The following is a 24143-nucleotide window of genomic DNA, read 5'->3' on the forward strand; positions in this document are numbered from 1 at the left end:
CTACTTGTCTACAAGAGTGGTCACTACATAAAGCTTGTTGATTTACAAAAAAATATAATACTAAACTAAGAAAATTAAATTCAGTGTGCAACGCAGCGGCCTTTAAGTTTACTATCTCTCTATACGTCTTGCATAATTAAATTTTTTACTGATATAGCCACTCATACCCAATAAGCATTGATGTAATGCTGTCAATGAGGGTGACTTAATTTGTGGGCTTTAAAATTTGATTTTAAACTTGACAATTTAAGACCAAGCTCCTCTTGCGCGAGAAATTTTTTTTTTTCCTGAGGGATGATCAGGTGAAATGTGGTAACTTAACTTGAGCTGAAAATCGCAGCAACGAAATCTTTACGTTTTACGAAAATATTTAACTTTATCGTAGTGTGAAATTCATGTCTTCGGGGTTTTTAACAAAATAATTTAAAATACCATTTTCTATATGCCTACTGGCTACTGGTGGCATATAGGTGAAAAATAGTTAATTGTGCACGCCAGGGGTGTGTAACTTGCAGTCCACGGTCTGAATGCAAAGTGAAAAAATATGGCTCGCGACAGGCTTTCGTTTTAGGCCCGTAACACGTATACTCTGACGATTTTTAAATAAGACATGGTAATTTAAACAAGATAAGGTAATCTGAATAAGACATGATTACATGGCTTTCAATTAGACCCGGTTATATGGTTATCACTTATCACCCATTGGTTTTGTCATGCTTTCTATAGGCAAATTTATAAAGAATAATAATACTAGTTATGTTTTGTATGTTGTCGCGCATTTAAAAGTGCTTCACAAACATGGACTTTGCCATGTTCGTGTTAGATGAAATTAGCAACTGTTTAACGTCCGTAGTGGGGCCTTTTTCGAAAATATAGGGTACCACAGTGCCCAGGGGTCATCAAACTACAGCCCGCGGGCCAGATCCGCCCGCAGTGTTAATTGTACCGACCCTCGCCATATTTTCAAACTAAAGATAAAGTACAGTTAAAACGTTATCGGATACAATTCTAAACTAAATTTTGTGTACATTTTAAACTAAACGCCAATTTATTGAAGCTAACATCAGTTTGTGTTGCATAATCAAAATCTATTTTTTTTCGTTTAACGATAATTTATCAAGTTAATACAGTATGACACAAAATGTTATATCCAAACGCGATTCCCAATCCCCAGAGTTATCCGGCCTACAATAGCCAGGCCTTGCAGCTACCCGGCCCTTTATAGAAAATGTTTGGCGACCCCTGCGTTACACGAAATCCCCTCGTCGACCAGTACTGGCTAATTAACACATGGCGAATAGAGACTTTAGCTTGCTAGCAATTCGGTTATGGTTCTGGTCAAATCTGGTCAAATGGTTGCTTTTGGGCCGCGATGTAATCCGGACGCAAATTTGGCCAGTAGTTAAAAAGGGGGCACACCCATCGTCTATGCGCAAAACGATTTAAGATTATCGAAACAAAACCACATTCTTTATAGTCGATAGCAGTGGTTCTTAACCAGGGGGCGCCAAGCAATTCTTAGGAGCCGCTAACTCTACTTCATATTTTAATGGTTTTGCTTCGTGTTTATTCTGTTTTAATGAAGTCCCATGATTAAATTAAAATTACACGTGTGTAGTTAAGTAACTGAATGAATAGTTTACGGTTTTGCAATTTGCGAGCTTCGGTATACTAATTCTATAGTTTCTCGGTTTTCGAACTAAAATTGCTACTTTTTACGACTGATTTAGGCTATATTTAGTCATAGGTATGGTTGTAAATTGTCGCATGGGTTGGAAACTTGGGTAACTTGTGCATTTGGGATGGACACTACTACTCTACAGCTATGTACAAACTCTGTTTTTTGTTAACTTTAACATTGAAACTGCAAAAAAAATTATTTTCTTAGTTTTGTTTTTTCCTGTCAAATCTTAGTGAGTACCATTGCATAACGGCCCAATTTAAATTACAGTTTTGCCAACTTATAGATAAACGAACTATTTTTATACCTCTCCAACTATTTTTTTGTAATATTTTTTGACCAGGCTAGCAACAGGGGGCTCGAACTTTTTTCGCGAATGTATGATATTTTGCAATATTGCTGTTGTATTGTGTGTCGTCACATCTTTTGAAACTCAATTAAGACATGTTTGTCAAACTCAGTCCGGTAAAAATCAATTTGTCGAGCACGAGCAATGTGTTGTGTGCCCAACGCGAAATGTCTCCTGAATTATCTACAGTTTAGCAAATTCAACCAAATAAAAAAAAAAAATTTGCGACCAACAATATCCTTTACTATTTTTAATGTTGTCTTACTGATATGTAATTGAAAAATACCGAATTGCTTTTCGTAGGGGTTCGCAAGGCATAGGATAATTACCAAAGGGGGCGCGCCTGAAAAAAGGGGAAGAACCACTTGTCTATTGCCTATTCGACCGACATTAACGCATGTTTACATTCTTTGGTATAAGTTGTACATAATTGAAACAATTCCATTTAAATACACATTCTGGCCGATTAAACTTGCCTGTTCAGGAAATAAGAATACTTTTCTTTTTATTTCATTTTGTTACGATCTTGTCGAACTTCTGTTTGAACTTAGTAGTATATTGGTGCCGGCCTACGTATATACAGTAAGTGCCGGCCTATTATTATGTAAATCTTGTCGTTATCTATTGATAAACAGCGAGATTTTTCTCGATTTTGTTTGTATTTATGTTTGACATTTTACTTTAAGATTTTTTTTTATAGTTCAGCCACGTAAATTGCTCTTTAGGGCTTAACTTCAGGTATATGCCAGTGTCGTAAACAAGTAATTTTAAAATAGCTTAAGATCCAGACAAGTCAAAATCAAGTCTTTTCGAATAAATAAAGTTCCCAGCCTTAGTCATAATAATTAGAGCAAGCGAACTTTAAGCCAAGCACCGGTCTTAAAAATAAAACTTTTAACTATTAAAACTGGTAAACTCGTCCGATTCTGAGCAAGATAATAAATAAAATAAACGTAACATATGGCAAGAAGATTGTTTTAATTGCAAAAATTAGATTAAATAACCCAATTTTAGAAAACAATTACTAAAGAAAACGCTTAAGTGAAACCCAAGTCATTTGTCAAAACAAAGTCAAGTTAGGTCATTTTGTCAAAAAGACGTAAGAAAAGTTAAAGTCAAGTCATTACAAAACTGGAACATGCAACGTTGGTAGTTCCGCGTAAAGTTTCTTTAAAAAACTGTAACGTTCAATCGAATATTATCTTATAAAATAAGCTTATGTGAAAATTATCCGAACTCCCCAAGCTCTTGTTTTGACTATCAAACTCTCATATCCAATAACGGCTTTTACTTCGCCGTTTACTATTTGCATAATTAAAAGAGTATATTTGGACAATTTCCTCGTGTCGTATTTTCACACGGGAGTCTGCTGGTAATAAATATTTGAATTTTAAACAAGGGTCTAAAAACAGAATGGAAACGGCCGAGAAACTTAAAAAAACGGTGATAAATTTAATGGTGAAAATAACAACCCAAATAGACGTTAAAAGTGACATGCTTTATTTTCAAACGTTTCGGCAAATTCTAATGCCATCATCAGTGATAAACTTATGAACAGATCCGTATAATATAGTGTTCCAAAGTATATAGGCAACCATTACGGTGATAAATATTTCTTGACATTAACGTTTAGTGGTGACGCTTACCAAAACTGGTTATATATCCCCCATGTCTATGCATGTTTGAAACACACACAAAAAACAACGTTGTTCGTCATTATGCAAAAAAAAGTTGAACTGTAAAAGGCCGACCTCCTGATTTTTTTGTCAGCCGAGTTTGCGTTGACAGACCAAGCTTGGGATTTTGCCGCCAGTTTCTGGAAACTCCAGGACGATGTGAGGCGCCTTGTAGTCGCCCAATCACAGCTCATTCCTGCAATCCGGTTTCGCATCGTCCCGCGAGATTCGTAAATCTTTATTTTGGTCAACTTAAGCGGCAACGATTTCCGCAACTCCCGCTACTTTGCCAGTGTGCCCTGGTGGCGCCGAAAATGTGCCTGCGGATCCAATTCGCCCTTATTCACACGGCAATCAAGCCGACTTCTAATCTATTTCATTTTGTTCCTAACTATTCCGCTGTGTTGGCAAAGGGGTCTGATCCAGGATTTTTGTTTAGGGTGTTTGGAATTTGGTTTAATAAATGACGACACAAAGTTACGTCATAAAGTAACGTCACACCTTTCGTTTAAAACATGACTTCGCAACTTTACATCTAAATGTGATAATATAGATAAATATTTCGGTAAAGTTTTTTTGGAGAGGTGTTACTTACAGTGCAAAAAGCCACCTTACAAAAGTGTTGTCGATTCGCAAACAGCAAATGTTTCTTTCTGTCGTTTAACTTTCCAAACTTCCATTTTTGTGGATGCGATACGAAACACAGCGCATTTGAGCTCAAACGATTTATCACAGTGGACTAAGGCATACTAGAAACATATTCAACATTTGTGCAGTTAAAACACACCAAAAACACAGTTTTAGAGTGCCATAACCTAATTCCCCCCTAAATCCACCCCTGATGTTGGCTTTTAAAAAACTCACGCCCGTTGTTTTTCGGGAAAAGGAAACATTCTAAAAACATAATAATAACGTGGGATACTAAAATTACGAGTATAGATTAGGGGGTTGTAATTGGAATACTTCTCCCGATCGCACGTGTTGTATAAGCAACCCATTTGCTCATGTTTTGTCGTCCTCCCCGGTCCATTCCATGATATGATTTACGCATAAAAAAAACGTGGTACAATACTGCTATATCGAGGTTTTATCATTCCTAACAGAGTGGTTCGTCGTCATTGCTCTTCCAACGCTGGATTGTAGCTTGCCACATTCACTAAAAATATTGCATTTTGCAAAAATAATTGTAGCTTACAGCAATGCAACATCAGCTGGAAAGATTACATTTTGGAAAAGGAATTGTAGGTTGCAACATTCGCTGGAAAGATTGCACTTTGCAAAGGAATTTGCAGCTTGCAACATTGACTGGAAAGATTGCATTTTGTCACATTCACTAAAAATATTGCATTTTGCAAAAAGAATTGTAGCTTGCAACAATGCAACATCAGCTGGAAAGATTACATTTTGCAAAAGGAATTTAGGTTGCACCATTGACTTGAAAAATTGCATTTTGCCACATGCACTAAAAATATTGCATTTTGCAAAAAGAATTGTAGCTTGCAACAATGCAACATCAGCTGGAAAGATTACATTTTGCAAAAGGATTTGCAGCTTGCAACATTGACTTGAAAGATTGCATTTTGCCACATTCACTAAAAATATTGCATTTTGCAAAAATAATTGTAGCTTGCAACAATGCAACATCAGCTGGAAAGATTGCACTTTGCAAAGGAATTTGCAGCTTGCAACATTGACTTGAAAAATTGAATTTTGCCACATTCACTAAAAATATTACATTTTGCAAAAAGAATTGTAGCTTGCAACATTCGCTGGAAAGATTGCATTTTGCAAAAATAATTGTAGATTGCAACATTCGCTTGAAAGATTGCATTTTGCCACATTCACTAAAAATATTGCATTTTGCAAAAAGAACTGTAGCTTGCAACATTTGCTGGAAAGATTGCATTTTGCAAAAATAATTGTAGATTGCAACATTTGCTTGAAAGATTGCATTTTGCCACATTCACTAAAAATATTGCATTTTGCAAAAGGAATTGCAGCTTGCAACATTCGCTTGAAAGATTGCATTTTGCCAAATTCACTAAAAATATTGCATTTTGCAAAATTAATTGTAGCTTGCAACATTCTCTGGAAAGATTGCATTTTGCAAAAATAATTGTAGCTTGCAACATTTACTGAAAGATTGCATTTTGCAAAAGGAGCTGCAGCTTGCAAAATTGGCTAAATATTAAAGCTTGTAACAATCGGGAAACTATTTTCGGTGTTATTCAGTTTCGCCGCAGGCTGTTTGTGGCGCCACAATTACGGCTGAGGGCTTTTGAAATAGTTTCCTTTGAGGTCCGATGACCTTACTTCGATTGAGGGAATTTCACCAAATATTCCAAGCTCACGAGAAAAATATGGCTTTTTAAAAAATTTGATATTTGGTTTATTTTGTGTCCAACGTTAACAGTGCGTGATTAATGATGTGTGCCAGTTACAAATTATTTTGCGGATCCCTTCTTTCCGCTTTTGAAAAATAATCGAGCAAAAATTGAAGGTGTCGGTTCTCAAGATTAAAAATAACATATAGAAACATACATGTCACATGCTGTCGCGAACAGCAATGATTGTCAAGACGAATAAAATGTTTTTTCTTGTCCGTTGCTGTTTTTTTATTGTGGATTGTAGTTTTACAAAGACAACACATACGAGACAAGTGTATATCTTTTTCATATTGAATTAACTATTGCGCAAGCACGTGCTTAGGACATCAAGGAAAAGGCAGGCGACAAAACAACTTGTTGCTGGATTGGCATTGCATTTCATAGACGTAGAAAAAATGCCAAATAATAGAAATTCATTTCTTTACAAATGTTAACCTTTATTTTGTCTTATCATATATACTAGTAAATTCTTATATGTGGGACACCACGAATTTCCTTTAGTTATGTAGGTGAAGCTAATTTTGTTAAGTGTTTGTATATAGGGCCACGGAAAGGAGGTAATCTGGTCCTGCTCTTATATCTCGTCAAGTTGCCCGCAAAATCCTTTTTCTGTTTAGTGACTGTAACCCAGTAAACCTAAAAACGTGCTTTTGACTAGTATTTTACCTTTATGATGTCGCAATTTCCTTGCGTGTGCATTTTCATAAACAAAAGCACTTTCCAACGCTTCATAAAGAAACAACGACCGCATTGAATTTAAGCTATAAACACTTTCGCTGCAATCTTAGGTATTGCTATATTTTTACGACCAAAATAGGGCTCATCGTGTTTTATTTCGCGTGGCCTTTTGAGGTGTCGTTAACTTCTAACCAGGATCTTTTTTGCAGAGTGTTGTTCCCGCTTCGACTGAAAGCACGAAGGTGATGTCTCACAGCGCCAAGATTCCAACCGGCGACAAAATCAAGGCAATAAGGTATACGGACCTTTCTTTGTGGAAATAAGACTGTAATAGTTTTTTTAATGGCTTCATGAAATCCTGGGAAGTCCACAAATTTAAAAAAATAAACAAAATTAAAAAATAACCTTATATATGAACTCAAACATTTAAATCAGTATTCATACACAGTACTCCATATCCAGAAGTGGTCAAATGGTGAACAACCCTGAAAAGTCCGTGCGAATGATGTACCCCGTCCTGTATTATTTATTGGTCAATGTTCTTTTTTTTTTTTAAATGAATGTATTTGGCTCGTGAGCGCTGGCTTGGCCATCTCTGCTGTATAGCTATAGCATTAAAAAAATCTAATAACACCAAAAAGCTTACTGTTACCGTGTCTACTAAATCTTGCCTATAGCTTTTCAGTAGTTTGTTCGGGGTTTTTACCCGATGCCAAGTGGTACTATCGGTACCCGTCCGATACATGGGCGATATCGGTACCGATCTAATACCAAATAAATATAAGTTACGATAAAACTGACCCAGTTCCAATTCAAATAAAAGTTTTTCAGAAAATTTTTTCAGCTTTACGTATAAGAATATCAAAGCCCATAAAGAAGTAGGGAGCATTTACAAATTGAATTAGATATATTCAAAACGCTCAACATGCAGCCTACACTTCTGTATAGGTTTTTATATTCCTACTATAAGTCTTACCTCAACCTTTATTTTCCAGCTAGCAGTTTTTTGTCAGCAACCTAAAAATCATCACATTTGCGCCTTTAAATTCGCCAATTCTTTCTTGTTTCACCATAGCAGTGACGTCATTTGTTATCGGATCGAATCGGCGGTAGTTTTTCCCGCAATATAGGCTGTCGGTTTCAGGATAAAATGTCTAATATACGTCATTCCTATTGATACCTAAACGAAAATGATTAATTCAGGTACGCACAAAACAGCGGAGGACGGAAAAAGGAGGATCACTCGACCTCCGCTCGTCCCGCTGCCCACTCCGCTTCCGCATTTGCAGACGATCGCTCTCAGCAAACCAACGACCGTTCAGCCAAGAAGGTGCGTGTTTGTTACTTGCAGTTTACTAGCATGGGGTGCTAAAGTATTGAGGTGTATCTGGGGTTAACTTTTGGTGCTAAGTGTGTACTTAACTCTTGGTGGTGGTGTTTTTTGTTTATTAAATATCGTTGGTGCTCTAACAAAACGCGAATCAGAAGGTATAGTTTTCAAGGGCTGTTATTTCATGTGTTGGGAGTTATCTGGCCAAGTTCATACTTTATTTAAAACAAAACTTATTTAGTCATTTTCAGTGAAAGATAAACACTTCCAAGGAAAAAAAGTGCTATTTAATAAAACTTGTAGCATAGCCTTTAAAAACTTGATAGCTAATCAGCCGAGGTCAGTCAAGGCTAAATAAACTCATATGCATACATATATCTTTGTTTTAGTGCAGCAAAATTAAGAAATAAGCCTAGCCTAGGTTACAGGTAGCCAAAGAACGTAAACCAAATCCCGTTCAAATTTAATCCATGTTGGCTGGCGTTTCGAAAAAAAAACTTTAAAACCCAGCCACATGCTTAACATCTGTATGGGTTTGGATTGCGTTTTCATTAGCAACTAGTAAGACGAGTCGCTTTAGTTTAAAGGCAGCACGTTCCCACGTATAGCTGACCAGGGGCGTTTTTCTTTTTCTCTTTACGCAAGTTGGAAAGGCCGGTAGTGCAGCTGCAAACCAACCGCGCCACCTTCGTGCAGTTTGAGCCGCCAAAGAAGCTTATCACTTCAGCGCCGAGCGCGGCCAAGACGTCCCTGAGCAGCAGCACCCAGCAGCCGAACGGCGCCGGGACCAGTTCCTTGGGCCCGACTCCCACCTGCATACGAATGCGCTCTGGCGACTGCTCCAACTTCCGCATCGAGAACTACGTGCAAGCGCTCACTAAACAGAGCATGACGCAGGTGGCCGTCCAACCCGCCGAGCCACGGCAGCGAGAAAGCAATCAGCCGGCTCAGAGGCCGCCTAAACTCGACAGGAAGACGCGCCAGCCCTTCCTGCGCTACCACAACCAGGCCAAGCCCGCCGAAGGCCAAAGCGTTTGCAAAACGAGAGCTGTGTCGCCTGGCCAGGTCAACCTGAGCGACATGCTGCACTTTGACGCGATCCTTCCCGGTGGCGCTGGAGCCGCAAGTCCGGCCAAAGCCCCCGCGTCCTCACATAATCTAGAATGCGACGGGGGCCAGAAACTAGCGCCTATCAACGACCAGGCGTGCTACGCCGGCGAGAGTTTGCTGCACAAACTGCGAAACCTACCCTCCATCCTTGAGATCAAGAGCAACGGAAACCAGTCGCCGTCTTCCTCCTCACCCGAGGGCGGGCGCGCCAAGGCGATGATAAAGTCGCGCAAGCTGCAGTCGGCGCCCAGCGCCAGCGATGCTTACCAGGCGAGGGCCAAGGCTGGACCACGTGCGCTTGGCGGCAGGAGCAGGACGAACCGATCCCCGCAGAAGAGCGTTTCGCAGCCGACCACCGCTCAGCTGCTCAAAGTCACCGCCAAGAAGTCGGTCGGCTCGGTGAAGAGAGCCAACCGCCGCACGCCGCCTTCAGCAACCCAGTTGAGCACCGGAGATACGAGGCTGGCAGCCAAGGTGCCTTCCAGCTTCCTGGACAGCATGCGCCACAAGTGGTTCCCGTTGCGCTGCTCCAACGACTTATCCAAGCACATCGGCCTGAAGGTGCAGCACACCAGCGGCGCCGGCAGCATTGACAAGGAAAGGAAACGGCCCCTGGCGCCGCCCTGAAGCCTTGTTTCGGCGCTTATCGTTTTTTTGGTTCTTGCTCGTGCTTTTCGTTCAACCTGAAATACAAGTTTTAGTCTGAAATTTAGCACCGACAGGATGCAACGTTCATATGCAAGTTTTTGGTATGATTTTTCACCACAAATAGCAAGAAGAACAATAAACCAAATTAGTAAGTTGTTATACCTTGCTTTAGTCGTACACAGCATTAAATTGACTTGGATTAGTCGGTTGTAGTCATTTACTTTATAATATAGAAAAGCTCTGCTCCTGTACTTACATTTAGCCGCCATAAGTTAAACATAGTAAGAAAAAAGCTCGGCCATTTATCTCATTTGAAAGGTGCCATTTGTCTGAAAAGTTAGCTAACTGTAGAAAGTATGAAAACAGCCAGCAGTCCAGTTCAGCTTTATGGTTAATTTTACGCAAGTCATTGTATCGCAAGCCTTAGAAAAATCTCAGAGTTTATCATTTAAATTTGTTTCGATTTATTTAAATTTGTTTGCAAAAGATTAGGTAATAGACCTTGATTTACTTTCGCGTTTTATAAAAAAAACGGTTTGTGTGAGTAAAAAAAACGTTTTTCAGGTGTCCGCATTATTAACTTCGGCGTCATTTAACCTTTTCTGCATGCCCGTTTTTGTTCTTTTCCAACATCAACAACTAACCCGTCGAAGAACCACCATTTTTGCCGCGTGTTTGTGAAACTAACCAATACTTCAACTGCAGCTGGCCACTGTGTCGTTGAAGTATGTCGACCCGTTACTGGGGATATTCGTCACTCGTACAGGATTCATTGGCAAACGAGTTGAGTAGCAATTCTCTATAGTATCATTTGGGGATGTTCGATTTTTTGTGTTTTGTTAAAAAATGTACAGCCTTTTGATCCGATTCCAAATTGCGTTATCACTATTGTCGAACAGGCAATATTGCTCAATTTAATTTTTAAGGCAATATTGTTCACAGTGAATTTTATAGGTTGTGAAGCTCAAATTTGCATTACAGCTAGGAAACGTATATTTAACTTTGATTGTTAGAATGCTATATTTTCGTTACTTTTTAAACTTTGAACACTGAATTAAACCGCAGACATTTTATTAAGTGAAAATTGATTTTGTATCGGATCAATACCGATGCCACACGATTTTTGAACGCATAACGACATCTAAATATTTTGTCTATTTTAAGGCCGATACTCATTATTTTAAGACCGATACTGGCTTAAAAGGCAGACTTAGCTCCATTCAATTAAAGGACGTATCTTTATCAAATCCAAACCATTGACAGCAGGTTTCTGCTTGCCGATCACTGTTCTCTAATGCGAAAACCCCAACAGAAACACAAAAATGTCTAATCCTGTGATTTGGTTTTTAAACTTTAAGTCTTATTGTTTAGCTCAATACAAAGTATGGGGCGTTCTTAATTAAAATTGGAAGTATAGGCGGTATTATTTTTCAGAAAACTTTGTATAGTTCTTTTAAATATTGTTTTTTGGGTGTAACCATTTTCCTACAAAACCATTTTAGTTAGGATTTCTGTTTTTGTAAAACACAAACAGTCTTTAACACAACCTTTACCCCACTGTTCATTTTATTTGTTATTTCATAGCATGCGGATCATATGTTGTTGTCACCTTTCCTTTTTTTGAAGATTTGCCTTTCGTTTATGTTGCTAAAACTTTATACAAGACATATTTACAATGTTACGTCCTATCTTCAGTCGGACTATTTGGAAGTCCTCACATCGGCCTACATTCGAAGCGGAGTGCTTATGGTTCCCGACGCCAAAAAAGGTAGGTTGGTTAAAATACGCAAACTCGTGACATTGTTTTGAGTCCAACGCTTTATTGTAATAAATGATAGCGCGTAGAAAAGCTTGTGCGATTCTTTTAATAAAAAGTTATTTTTTCGGGAGTCTTGATCGAGAGCAATTAGCGGAAGTGCTTTAAGTGTTTCATTGTCCTACACCAGTGGTTCTTAAACTGGGGTCCATGAACTCGTTTCAGGGGGTCCATGGAGGCATATTGAAATATTAGTATATATTTATTATAAGTAATTAATTTTTCGAACAAAAGTTTAATTAAAACTAAAACATTGTTGCACTGAATGTATTGAGGCTCGATTTCACTTTTACATTATCTGGACCTGAAACAGCAGATTTTTAAAGTCTGTTTGTATTGTAACGTCAATTTATGACGTAATCTCCGAAAATGTCTTGCCAATCACCGTTCACACGACGCAAAAAATAGGTGTCCGCGTAAAAAAGTCTAACAACCACTGTCCTGCACAAATGTATTATAATAATCACACCAAGTGGTCTCAAACTGTTTGTCGCTACGAGCTTGTGCGTCGCATCAATTTTTCAAGGGCGTCGAACAATAATTTTGTTTCGTATATATACTATAGTTTACTATTAATAGTGATTTCTGTTGAAAAAGCGCAACTATTGATAAAATTTCTGTGGCAAATAAAAGTGAATAAATTCCTATAGTTAGGTGCATCGCAAGTAGAACAAACTTTTTCAAAAGGGGCTAACTAAAGTAAAACTAACCACTGGTTACACCAATTGCAAACGAATCTTAAGTTTTCCTGTGTCATTGCAGATTATCCGTTGCGTTATAGCAATGGCGCAAAGGCACCCGAAGGTAATTTCTCCGTCCAGTATCTTGCAAACCATCTCGGAATGATGTCCGGTGAGATGTAGTGCATATATATATAGCTTTAGCAATGGCCATGTGTCTTGTAAGCAAACTGAAAAAGCGTTATACCTAAACCTTATCCTAATTTGTTGAGCCTAAATGTGGAAATCATTTCTAAACTTTGTCCAATTGAGTTTGTTAGAAAACCAAATTCTTCCATCCGATTTTTTTTTTCGCTTCCTTAACCTTTCTTGTTTATGCCCAAAGCCGTTTCAGCGATGTTTGTAACTGGATGCAATACTGCCCTATGATGTTGGTACACCCAAAATTAATATACCACACTGCACACGTTTAGAATATTAATCGAAGTACAGAGTGAGATTCTCATCCGATTGCTTTCTGCCGATAATTCCTCATATACGTTTTTCAGCAAAATAATTGCATTCAGAGTGGGTTCTATTAAGTGCGTTTAGTCGTAAGAACACACAAAACGTTTAACCGACTTGCTTTTTGCCGAGACTTTTTCATATACGTTTTTCGGCAAAGGAATTGCATTTAGGGTAGGTTCCTATTTTTAAATAATTTAGTCCTTAAAACACACAACAAATTTACCAGATTGTTTCTACCTAATTACTTCTACCACACAATTCCCCATTTACGAAGACAGAAATGCATGCCTCAATGTGTACCTTTAAACGCGTTGATATTAAAGTCGTTGGAACACGCAAAAGGATTCACAGATTTGCGTTCCTTAACCTTTGATTTTTCACGCGGTCCGCCGTATTTGCGATTTCGAAAATCGCCGCGAACCAGGATCGGACGAATCGCAGTCGAGCTCGCCAGTCATGCGGAACGCGTCCTGCCAATGGTCACCGCAGCCCAACTCTAGCGGAACGGACAGTGACGATGCCGATGACGTCACAAAAGAGGCCATCTTGGGTTCGGCTCGTGACGTGTGTGTGTGCGTGTGCCAAGGGTTGACGACTAACGTTTTAACGAAAGTATACTTTGTTATCGTGTCCTTGCCCTGCTTAGCCTTAAGTCGACCAGTTTAAGACCTGAAGACAAGCCCGCAATTCGTAGAAGCTTCACGGGCAGTGGTTTTTAAACCGTTGCTATTCAACCTAAATAGGCGATTTGTTTTCTTTTTCAGGGGATTCATGTTTAGAATGTTGTATAGGCGGTCCTATACCGCTAGATTACAAAAAGAGTTAGCTTATTGTCATTTCCAAACAGAACCACAAGGGTTATAAAAAAAGATCTACTTTATGCAAAACAAAAGCAGAATACTATAGTTACGCAAGTTTATTCTCATTCATTTATATTTGAATTTTATTTAAAGAACTGAATATGCATTTTGTGCAGTTATAGTATTCTGTTCTCTTTAAATAAAGTTGTTTTAGATATTTTTTTAACCTTTATGGTTCTGTTTAGATCTTACGATATGGATAAAAGATCAACAACTAGACGGGTTGGAACAGGCTTAGATCCCAATATAAACAATAAAAATAGTAATAATAATAATATTATGATTTTATCATCTTTTTGTCATTTGCTTTTATATTTATTTTGTGTTGGGGGAGGGGAGGAGGGGATATTTAGCTGTAAAGTATTACGGAACCTTTCTTTTGTTGGTTACACCAGCACGGATCTGTAATGTAGCTTGATAATAAATTGCAAAGCCAAAAAGGTCGACATCATCTTCAGTTAAACATTAACTGATTTCATTATCAAGCTTTCTTTTGTTTATTACAGAAAAAAATTGGAGTCGTATTTTGTTACATATTTAAAGGGTTAATTCGATTTTATTAGGTTATTCTCAGCAAATACAAAAATGGCAACAGCTGCTTTAGTGCGTGGCTCGGCAAAGCTGACATGTAGACGTTTTTTAGGCGATCGAGTGTGTTTTTGATTGTTGAATTCCTTTTGAACCATCTTCTTGGAGTTTGCAACAGACTGTTAAATGCTTTACAATTGATTGACTGTTGCTGACAATGCGCTTATTTTTGCTGTATTGAAAAAAACTTGTATTCTTCCTTCTGCTTTTTGTCCGGCTAAAGAATTTGACATCGTATATTCAAGTGGGAAAACTATTTCGAAATTGAGTAGCTACCCTTGTAAGACTAGTTCTATCTTTCACAATTATTTAAGTATATATTTATGACTAAAGATTCCACCTCATGCCAATTAACCTTTTTTCAAAGATGCTTGGCGGTCTGAAAATCTTCTTATTCGTGTCGTCAATAAATTGTAAAGCCTTACATCTATTTAAATGTTTTAATTTTGCTAAAATACTTAGTAACAGTTATTGTTAAAAAGATAAGATCGTGAACTAACCGTGTGACGCTAACATGTATTTATTTATTTAACCTTTGCAGTGTTCATTGTCAATTTGTGGTGTAATTCAATTTATTTTGATGACGGTTGTTGGTGTATTTTCTTTCGTCTTAGCTCATCGAGCATACACTTCTTTAAATATTATGTAACTTTATAAGACCTTTACAAGAAATTTAAGAGAATTAGCGGTAGACGCAAATCATTTGCGTTTGTTTCCATTTGCAAGGTTCACCGCCACATTTTAAAAGGTATATATAGGTAAAAGCAAACATGTATAAAATGCCAAATATAGTAGTTTAAATTTAAAATATAAATTTTACATTGATATATATTTTACAATTAAACCAGTGACGACGAAAAACTAACCATTACCGACAAAAAAAACACTAAACGTGGAAAGCCATAAATGTTTTTGTTGTATTTGCAGCTGAGGAGCAATACGAAATACTTCGCCAGTCGGCTTTGAAAAGGCAACTGAGCGCGGGACAGCAGAGGCTGCTGGCGCAAAAACACTTGGTCGCAGTAGCTGCTATGCAACAGAGGAGAGAGAGCGGTGGTAAGCAGGTAAGCGTTCTGCAGTTGTTTTGTTGCTAATAAAAAATTAGGGTAGGATACTTCCCTATATTTAAATACTTTGACCTTATTCATTGGCTGTAAAGAAGGATTTTTGATACGATTTTAAATACCAAAGCCCAAAGCGTATGTGTCATTTTGAAGGTTTCGAATAACCCTTTATTCACTTTCAACATCTTCTTTTTTTCTCCATATTGGCTGACAATAAACTGCGGAGCATAATGGGTGGAGGTTTGTAGTATGACGTAGTAAGAATATCAAAGCCCATACAGAAGTACCCTATACGTGTCGTTTTAAACGTTCCGAATAACTCTTTAGCAGTTGTCTTTCAGGTCTAAAATATCCGTACTTTTTGGGGGGTAGATATTTTTTTGGGAGAAAGATTTCTGATATATTGTCTTTTCAGAGAATCTCGTCAGCAACTAGCGAACGAGCCAGATCGGCGATCAAGCAACATCCTAATCCTTTCGAAGACCAGAGCGAATCTTCAGGTGGAACAACTCGTTACTTTCCCTCATAAAACTTTATTTTGACTAACCTTGGTTGGATCAGTTTTACGATTTTATTTAAAATTACCCTTTCCAAGTTTTTAAATGTACAACGCAATACGATTAGGTTGAGAACAAATTGCAATCTAACATGATTCAGTAGCTTTGTAAATGGCTGTATTTGTCTAATTTAAAATAGGGTAATTAGATGGCACTAATCGGGTGGAATGTGTTTATACTTTGACCTGATGAAGCACGGTTGCGCGAAGGCTTGTCGAAAATTCAATACAATGTGTCTTTAGGCTATATAGTGATACCTAATTGCCCTATTTCAATTTATTAAACAATCGATAACAAATTGTAATTATAAATTTTGTTTTTATCAAATTAAACAAAACCTAGGTTATATAAACTGGACAACTAGGAAGTAACAAATGGACTTTAAACAAAACGGTTTCATTCTGTAGCTTATACTTTACTCTATATAGTCTCTTTAGATTACTATGCTACTAACAAGTTCTTCCCACTTTTTGTTAGCTTTACATGTCGTCACATACGATTAATTTCAAGTTTCCAATTTTTATACCCACCACAAGCGATATCGTTCAGCATAGTGCAAGATTTAGTAAGAAACATTTTTTTGAAGTCACAACGGTTATTTTGATTTTTGAATAGAAATTAAGATAAGTTTTCGCCGTAATATTCCAAAACTATAACCTACCTTTTTCAATCTAACCGACTACTATAGTCTGTTAGTGCATGTCAAACAAACTAACCAAAATATTGTCTTTGTGTGCACGACTTGGTAAATTCCATGCACGCCTTTTACATTTTTTTTATCCAGATCAACTTGTCCAATACATGCTCCTGTCGATTACCTATACGACAGCAAGCCCTCATTTTAGTATCTTAACATCAAAACGTTAGTATTCCAATAAAACTTACTAACACTCTACGTCTGCGTAGCTCCTGAATTTTCCCTACTCACGTCATCGCATGACAAGACAACAAGAGTTATAACTCGGACTTCATCTGCATCTAACCTCATTCCACACAAAAGGTATAAAATTAGTTTGTCAACCAACTAGACCTGTGCGAGGACAAATGGCTTAACCTTATAATTGCTAGCATAAACATCCAAAAACTGATTTTACCTCGTTTTAAATAGTGTTTTATTTTGCTGTTTTAATTTGTTGGTTTAGTTTTCTCTATTTGCCCTCTCTTTTTTATTTTCCACCTCATGGCGCGCTTTTATCTGTCTTATCAGTTTACGTTACTTTACTGATTGCATCGTCATTTAGTTTCAGCAGTTGCGGCTTGCGTAGCGCACCACTTGCATAGAACAGTTGGTTTAGGTTTTTATTAGCGTACTTTGACTTATGTTGTGTTATGTTTTTAGATACTGATGATGCTTTATAGCGAAATATGTTTATCTTTTTATAACATACAAACAGACTGATTTTCGGTTTATTAAGTTTTGTACTGTTATACGATATTAATGATGGTTAAGACCTGATCCGTTTTGCGCAGAATTTAATAGTTCGGACTGATATGAAAATATATATTCAACATTGCTTTTCTGAGTTCAAGTCAGTATTTTGATTAACATTTCGACTAGGGATGTCCGATGCTTGATTTTTCATTTCTAAACCAAAGTCGGATTATAACTGACCCCGCAGCCCTCTGAGCTCATATAAAGCTTTTATTCTCTTGTCCAATATCTACCCTTTCCCAAACAAAATGGTTCCGGGACTAATCTGATCTCGATCACAGGAGTTCGGAGTCGAGCGGCGGAAGTGTTTCTGCCTCCTTTGGAACAAAAGGCCTCCCTCACGCGGCCCGGGACTCTCCCCGAGGCGAGAACGATCCTGGCCAGTTGCTGTCCCAAGCTGGAGGCGGTGGGACGCTCCCTAACGTCGGAAACTCAAAGTTCAAGGTTGGTTGGCATTTTGGTGTGCGTCAAGTTACCAGAGGGAAGCATGCTGCTCGACATTTAATTGTGTAATATATCCTGAAGTATAAACAAGATATCGATTAGAAATTTATACACATTACCCAAAGCAACCCAACTTAAAAAGCAAATAGACTTTTATTAAAAAAATTATAAAATATTTATATTCATTTCATTTCTATAAATATTAATATTCAGTCATATTCGGCCTTGAAATCAAAATGTGCCGTAAGTGACTCACATATAGTGCTATCTACGAGTCTACTCTTGAAAAAGAGCGAGGAATTGGCCGCTAGTTATTTAGCGATATAGGTTATTAATATTTTTTCAAAAATTCATCAACGTTAAACATTTCAAATTGAGCTAAAAAACAAAAGTCGAAGCAAAAATTTTTAAAAGTCTCACCCAACCTTCTCGACAAGCATCGGCGCGCGTGGCTTTTTTCTGCAGGCTTTCGGCTCAACACTCGCCACTGTCGCCTTAGTTCGAGCCAGAGCAGGTGTGGAAATTAGTATTGCAATGACTTAAGTCAATTACGTGACTTAGATGCACTTAGGTTATTGTTTTCAAACGACTTGACTTGGCTAAGTATTTTAGTTATTGCTCATAATTGGACGGGTTAGCCGACTTTAATAGTTTAAGGTTAGTTTTTATGACCATGACTTAACTTGGAATTGACCTGCTCTAATTATGACTTATTACTTGCCTTGGACTTACAGCGTTATGTTAAAATTTTTTGGGCCATCTGTCGAATTGGGCCTGTTGGCCGATTTGTTTCTGTTTGCAGTTAAGCCAGTGTGGAGTTTTAGCAGAATTTCGAAAGGTGTGTTTTATTGTATAGTAATTACTAATTAATGAAGCTTATCGACGATATGCATAAAAAGTTGTTATCTCTTGGCTTTGTTAATCGGAAAAAATAGTTGTCATACTAAAGAAAAAAAGTAAGGTCAAATGTTCGGGGATTATTTAGTTCAGTGGTTCTTAACCTTTGGTAACCTGTCGAAACCCTATGTTATTCTGCAAGCGTTTGTCGAACCCCAAATTTTCGATTAGTATTCGTGTCTTTCCTCCAAGCAGCTGAAACTGGGCATATTCAAATTTTAAACTTGCATTTATGTAATTGGCAAACTTTCAATTTATAACGTTACGTCATACCGGTGGCACATAAAAGAGTTTCAAATTTAGTTTGAAATAACAGCATTGATATTTCAGAGGACGTGCTCGCCGAACCCTTGAAACAGATGCGTCGAAAACCACTGGTTCAGTTGTTCCCGACTAATATGTTAGTTCATATCAGTTTGTTATTTGCAAACATCAGAAATGAACCTGGTAAAAAGCATGAAACATATCAATACGCGCTTAAAAACGGAATCAGCCTTACCAAATGTCGCATCTCTACACCGAAAAGTCGACACATAAAAAATGTAATCAGCCTCTCCACCTTATACGTAACTAATTCGCCGTGTATGACGTTAAAAACATAGGTTGATCGGACCCCTGCTGTATCGGATCAATTACAACAAAGTAAGGGACAAAGACTTTAAGTGCAATGCCAATGACATTTAAAAGTCTTATTATAGCTGTTTGAGATTCCGAATCAAAATATGTTAAAAAAGAGCTGAAAATGCTATTTCAGGTGTACGCTCTCTTCCTATTCTACCCCATAACCACAATTTTCTCTCTTCTTCATAAGCAGTCGGCCTTCGCCCTTCCTCCCGAAACTTCAATCGCGGTAGACGCTCCTCCCGTGGACGGCGCAGAGAAGAGTGGCTCCTCGCTCCTCCAGGAGCAGCAAGAAGAGGAGGAAAAAGAGCACGCACGCCGCAAGCGAACCACCCTTTCCTTCGGCAGCCCGCGTTCACAGCAGCAACAAAAACTTGTCTTCACCAATCGTAAATCATCCGAAGAGTCCACCAAAAGTCCTCCTAAACCTGCGGAGGATGAGGAAGACGCGAGTCCGCGAGGAAACTCGGATCGCCACAAGAAGATCTGGTCCAACGAATCCAAAAACGAAAGGCTCTTCCCTGGAAAACCACCGAACCTGAAACCGTTCCAAAACGGCATCGAAGCCGCCCTCGCCAAGGACGATTCGGCCCGGCGGCGTCCGGCGGCACCCGGGGGTGATTTGGCCCGGCGACAGCACGCGCCCGAGATCCCCAGCGACCTTTCGGAAGTACGGAGAATCTCAGACCACCATCAGTCCTCTTCCGAGCACTCCATAGCGCTTCCGAAGCGACCGACCTCACTGAACCAAACAGAGATGAAGGGATTCATACAGGTTTGGATTTTTTTAAAACGCCCTAGAAAAGTTTGTTGTGCAAATTCTGATTTTTGTTTGCTTAAAATAGACTGCGTGGGATCTGCACGCGAGCTTAAATGGCTTTTTTCTCATACAAGTCAACACGATTTGGTTATAACTGCGCTCGCGAATCAATTGAACAGATCATTGTTATATCCACGTTAAGGATTTAAATCAACAAATCTTCATGGCATCGACTTGTTCTCGACCTGTAGTATATGTTTGCAATAAGGTCGTTAAAGTGTCAATACGTTCAATGTTAGAATACAATAACCGCGCTAAACAACAATCCTCTAGGAATCCGCGTTTAGGATCATTTAAAAGCTTTAAACCATTCGTTTTGTATGGTTTTCATAATCAAACAAATACACTACTCAAAAACAAAAACTTAAAAAGGTAATTCCCAAATATGATAACGTTTAACTCTGTTCAAACTTCCTCAACCGTTTACTTCAATCTATTTAATTTGGATGTTTAAAAGTTTTGTTTAAGCATGATTGGCGATGTCTTGATTAACGCCCTAAATTTTAAGTGAAACGCCTTTTGAAAAAGTTAGGTGAACGCCTTTTGAAAAATACAGTGATGCTTTTAAGGCCTTCGTCATATTTCACCTTGGTTAAGGCAATGTGTTCAGCTATCTACACTTTACTTCATAGGGCGAGCTGGCGTTTCCAAAGTCCAGCGACGTTTCCATTATTCCCAGCGGCGTCAAGAAGAACAATGCTGTCATAATGGAAACTGATACAGACAATCTGGCGGTTAAAAGCAACAGGTAAATCATTAAAAACCATACACATCTGGTATTTTGATTTATTTATTATATGTCCGATCTCATAACATACAGTATGGAATAGTTTTAACTTTTGCAACTTAAGAAATGCAAATTATTTCAAGCTTTGTATAGTTTAACTACTGTATCACAACCTGGAAGCATTGGGCAGAACATTGGAAAATCACGTTTGGTTTACAGCTATAGGTTTAACATGACGTGGATGTTATGCCAGGCTGTGTTAGCATTCATTTTAAATCGCTGTTAGCTTTTTAGACATACATAGTATAATACAACTCAACGCTTTTTAAAAAACGTTTTTTAACGTATTGAAATTGTTAACATATGTGCAGTTTATTTTCTTCACATAATAAATAATGAAACGCGACATTTTGATTAGCAGTACTAGTAAAGTATTTACGAATATGGCTCACTAGTTAAATCCCGCCAATGCGTTGATTGTTCCAGATATTACGTCAAACCGAAACCAGCCGAAAGCGTTGAGGAAGTCCATAGCAACCACTATAAGGCGAAGAATCACCGCACAACGGACGACTCCTTCTTCGGTGAGCGCATTTTGCCGAATACCAACACACAAGCGATAGCATAGTTAGTTCAAATCTGCGCCGGCAGAACCATGAGATTTTAAATCCTGTATTTCGAATTTGTTCTCCTTTAACGTTTTATTTGGGCTCGAGTTAACCGTTTATAATATTATATTGTTTTATCCGACAAGCTTAACTAAACATAAAAGCCAGAACATCGTTTTTGCCATTATTAGCTGAAAACGGACTACTAAAAATTGGTATAATAAAAATTGTATGGGTTAATAGTCATTGTCCAATCCTTGTTAATCTTACACTCACCTGGACTTATTATATTTTGTTTAATTGCCTGTATAAATGCTGTAGGGATTGTTTCTGAAATAAAAAATGCAATTGGCAAATTATTAAATGTTAAAACTCATAATCTCGTACGTAATTCACTCTAAACTTTAACTTTTTAATTTTATCTAAGGCAACCAAGATTGACTAAATATTTTCGCTGTATGTGACATCACTGTACACTGTTCTCACGTGTTTAAGCCTGTGTTATAACCACTGCAGGAATGTCGGATCGGATCGGCCTCTCGATGGTGCCAAAGAGTGGCACTCGGGTGCCTCCAGTGGTGGCTAACATCGCCGAGCTGAGAAGATCCCTGATGGGTCAAGGCAGGGATAGGTATGCCGCTTTATGTTGCTGTGTTATAACGATGATAATTTTCTGGTTGTAAAAGGATTATTAGGAGCGTTTACTTTAAAGAAGAAACTGTTAGTCCAAAACACATTTACTATATTTACATTAAGATTCATTTTGTTTTATCTAATTCTTAGAAAAGTACGGCCATTTACGAAGATTTGTATAATGTCAGGCACGCCAAATAGGTGTGAAGATTGGAAGACAAATACGGACATTTACGAAGTTTGGTATATCATTTTGTGCAACCTTAAACAACCAAACATAATACGAAAAATAAAACTTTTTATTTTCATTGCCGGCTGCGAATAGAACTTTTTAAATTATTTCCTAAAAAGGTTATGGGGGTAATTACTGCTAAAACACAGATTTTCGGATACAAATCATATTTTGAGGAACTGGTTGGAGGGAGCAAGGGATAGGTATGACGCTTTGTAGCTAGTGGGATAGCGATGGGGATTTCGAATTTGTACTAGGATTACCAGAAGTATTTGCATTAAAGAAATAAACCATATAAACGCATCTGCTTTGCTTTTATTTCTATTTTGACCTGATGAAGCGCGGTTGTGCGAAAGCTCTATTACATACAAACAAACAAACTTGATTTTCGGTTTGCTAAGTTCTATACTTAGTTTAATCTTTATTATTGTGCGAAAGCTTGTCGAAAATTCAATGCAATTTGTCTTGTTTATATATTGCCACCTGATTACCCGGCTAGATTCAAATTCTTTTCATGTTGTGTAACGTGAAAAACAATAAAATAGAATACAGAAAGAGTTATAGCATATGTATAGAGGAAGGTGCTCGGGCGATATTGAATAGAGTTGGGCGTTACACGCGACTACTAAATATTTTTTCCTTAGCAAATCAGCTAAAATAAACTTGGTATAAAGATTAAATATGGGCTTAATTACAGACAGTAAATCCTATTTTAAGAAACTTGTTCGCCGGAGCAAACCTAGATTAAAAGCATGATTTATCTTCTCGCAGCGTGGATCACCATCCCCAGCCCAAACACCATCAGTTCAAAAAACCCTCCGAAGAAACTTCACAAAACCACGACGACGGCATACCGTGAGTTGTTAAGTTAAGTTAATGGAATCTATCTAATCTTTTCGATGCCAAGCTACTCCATTTCGGCGTGCACCATCCGTGACGTTTTTTAAAATTCGTATATAACGTTTGACAGGCAATCCATTAAATTTCAGGTTTCTTGCTTTCTTTAACGTATTTTAAACCCTAGTTTATATAGGTTGTAATTATTTGTAGAGGCGACCACAACTTTTGCATGTTACACTAAAAGTGCTGTTGTTGGGGTTAAACATAGGTTTTCAAAGGACCGAATTATAGATTAGCATTAGCTTTGATACAAAATTGCTGTTTATCAGTGTGTTGTCTGTAAAATATAAAAATAACTTTTAGTCGATTTCGTGAAGTTTTCAATAAAGGCCAACGCTAGGGCATTAAAAAATTAAGGTTGCACTACTTTTTCGGCAATGTTTTTTTTTTTGAGCAATGTCACAACTCAATTATATGTTAAAATAACCCTGTAAAAGTAATTTTGAAATTACCCAGCTTACGCACAGCCGTGCTTTTAAATTAGAAGAGTTAGTTGAAACGTTCAAAATGACACTTACTTTTGTATGGGCTTTATTCAAAAAAATCTTATTGTTAAGAAAAGTCCAAATATAAAAAGGTTTAGAATACATACGTCATTACAAACTTGGCGCCCACCTGAAAAAAGCGGTAAAGGGCCCAAATTATTTAAGCCCTGGTCTTTTTCGCCTTCCCAGCTTTAGCCAACGGCCTCGACGTCGCAACCCTGCCGGGCTCGCCGGCCGACAGCGCACTCGTCCCCTGGCCGACGCCGACGACCCGCTGTCACGTTACAACAACACGACACGTCATCAGCAGCATGACGTCACCGAAAGTTTGCGTCGCGATTCGCAGCGTAGACTGGAGACCGTGTTCGACGACGGTAAGCCGACTGAGATTATATTTAAACCAAGTCTTTGAA

At 38.0% G+C, this 24143-nt stretch overlaps 1 protein-coding gene across 1 annotated transcript in view; it reads left to right on the forward strand.

Moving 5' to 3' along the window:
* LOC146137748 (uncharacterized) overlaps window positions 1–24143 on the forward strand; it is a 63701-nt gene that overhangs the window by 35010 nt on the left and 4548 nt on the right. The window contains exons 19-33 of the mRNA XM_083393415.1: window positions 6981–7066; window positions 7975–8101; window positions 11555–11627; window positions 12438–12527; window positions 13287–13412; window positions 15238–15374; window positions 15790–15874; window positions 16838–16931; window positions 17645–17807; window positions 19516–20100; window positions 20778–20893; window positions 21359–21456; window positions 21997–22111; window positions 23117–23200; window positions 23920–24104. Coding sequence (XP_083249541.1) covers window positions 6981–7066; window positions 7975–8101; window positions 11555–11627; window positions 12438–12527; window positions 13287–13412; window positions 15238–15374; window positions 15790–15874; window positions 16838–16931; window positions 17645–17807; window positions 19516–20100; window positions 20778–20893; window positions 21359–21456; window positions 21997–22111; window positions 23117–23200; window positions 23920–24104 — 2164 coding nt within the window. The remainder of the gene's footprint in view (window positions 1–6980; window positions 7067–7974; window positions 8102–11554; window positions 11628–12437; window positions 12528–13286; window positions 13413–15237; window positions 15375–15789; window positions 15875–16837; window positions 16932–17644; window positions 17808–19515; window positions 20101–20777; window positions 20894–21358; window positions 21457–21996; window positions 22112–23116; window positions 23201–23919; window positions 24105–24143) is intronic.

The sequence above is a fragment of the Ascidiella aspersa genome, chromosome 7, assembly GCF_963924565.1.
Source record: "Ascidiella aspersa chromosome 7, kaAscAspe10.2, whole genome shotgun sequence".
In the NCBI taxonomy this organism is placed as follows: Eukaryota; Metazoa; Chordata; class Ascidiacea; order Phlebobranchia; family Ascidiidae; genus Ascidiella; species Ascidiella aspersa.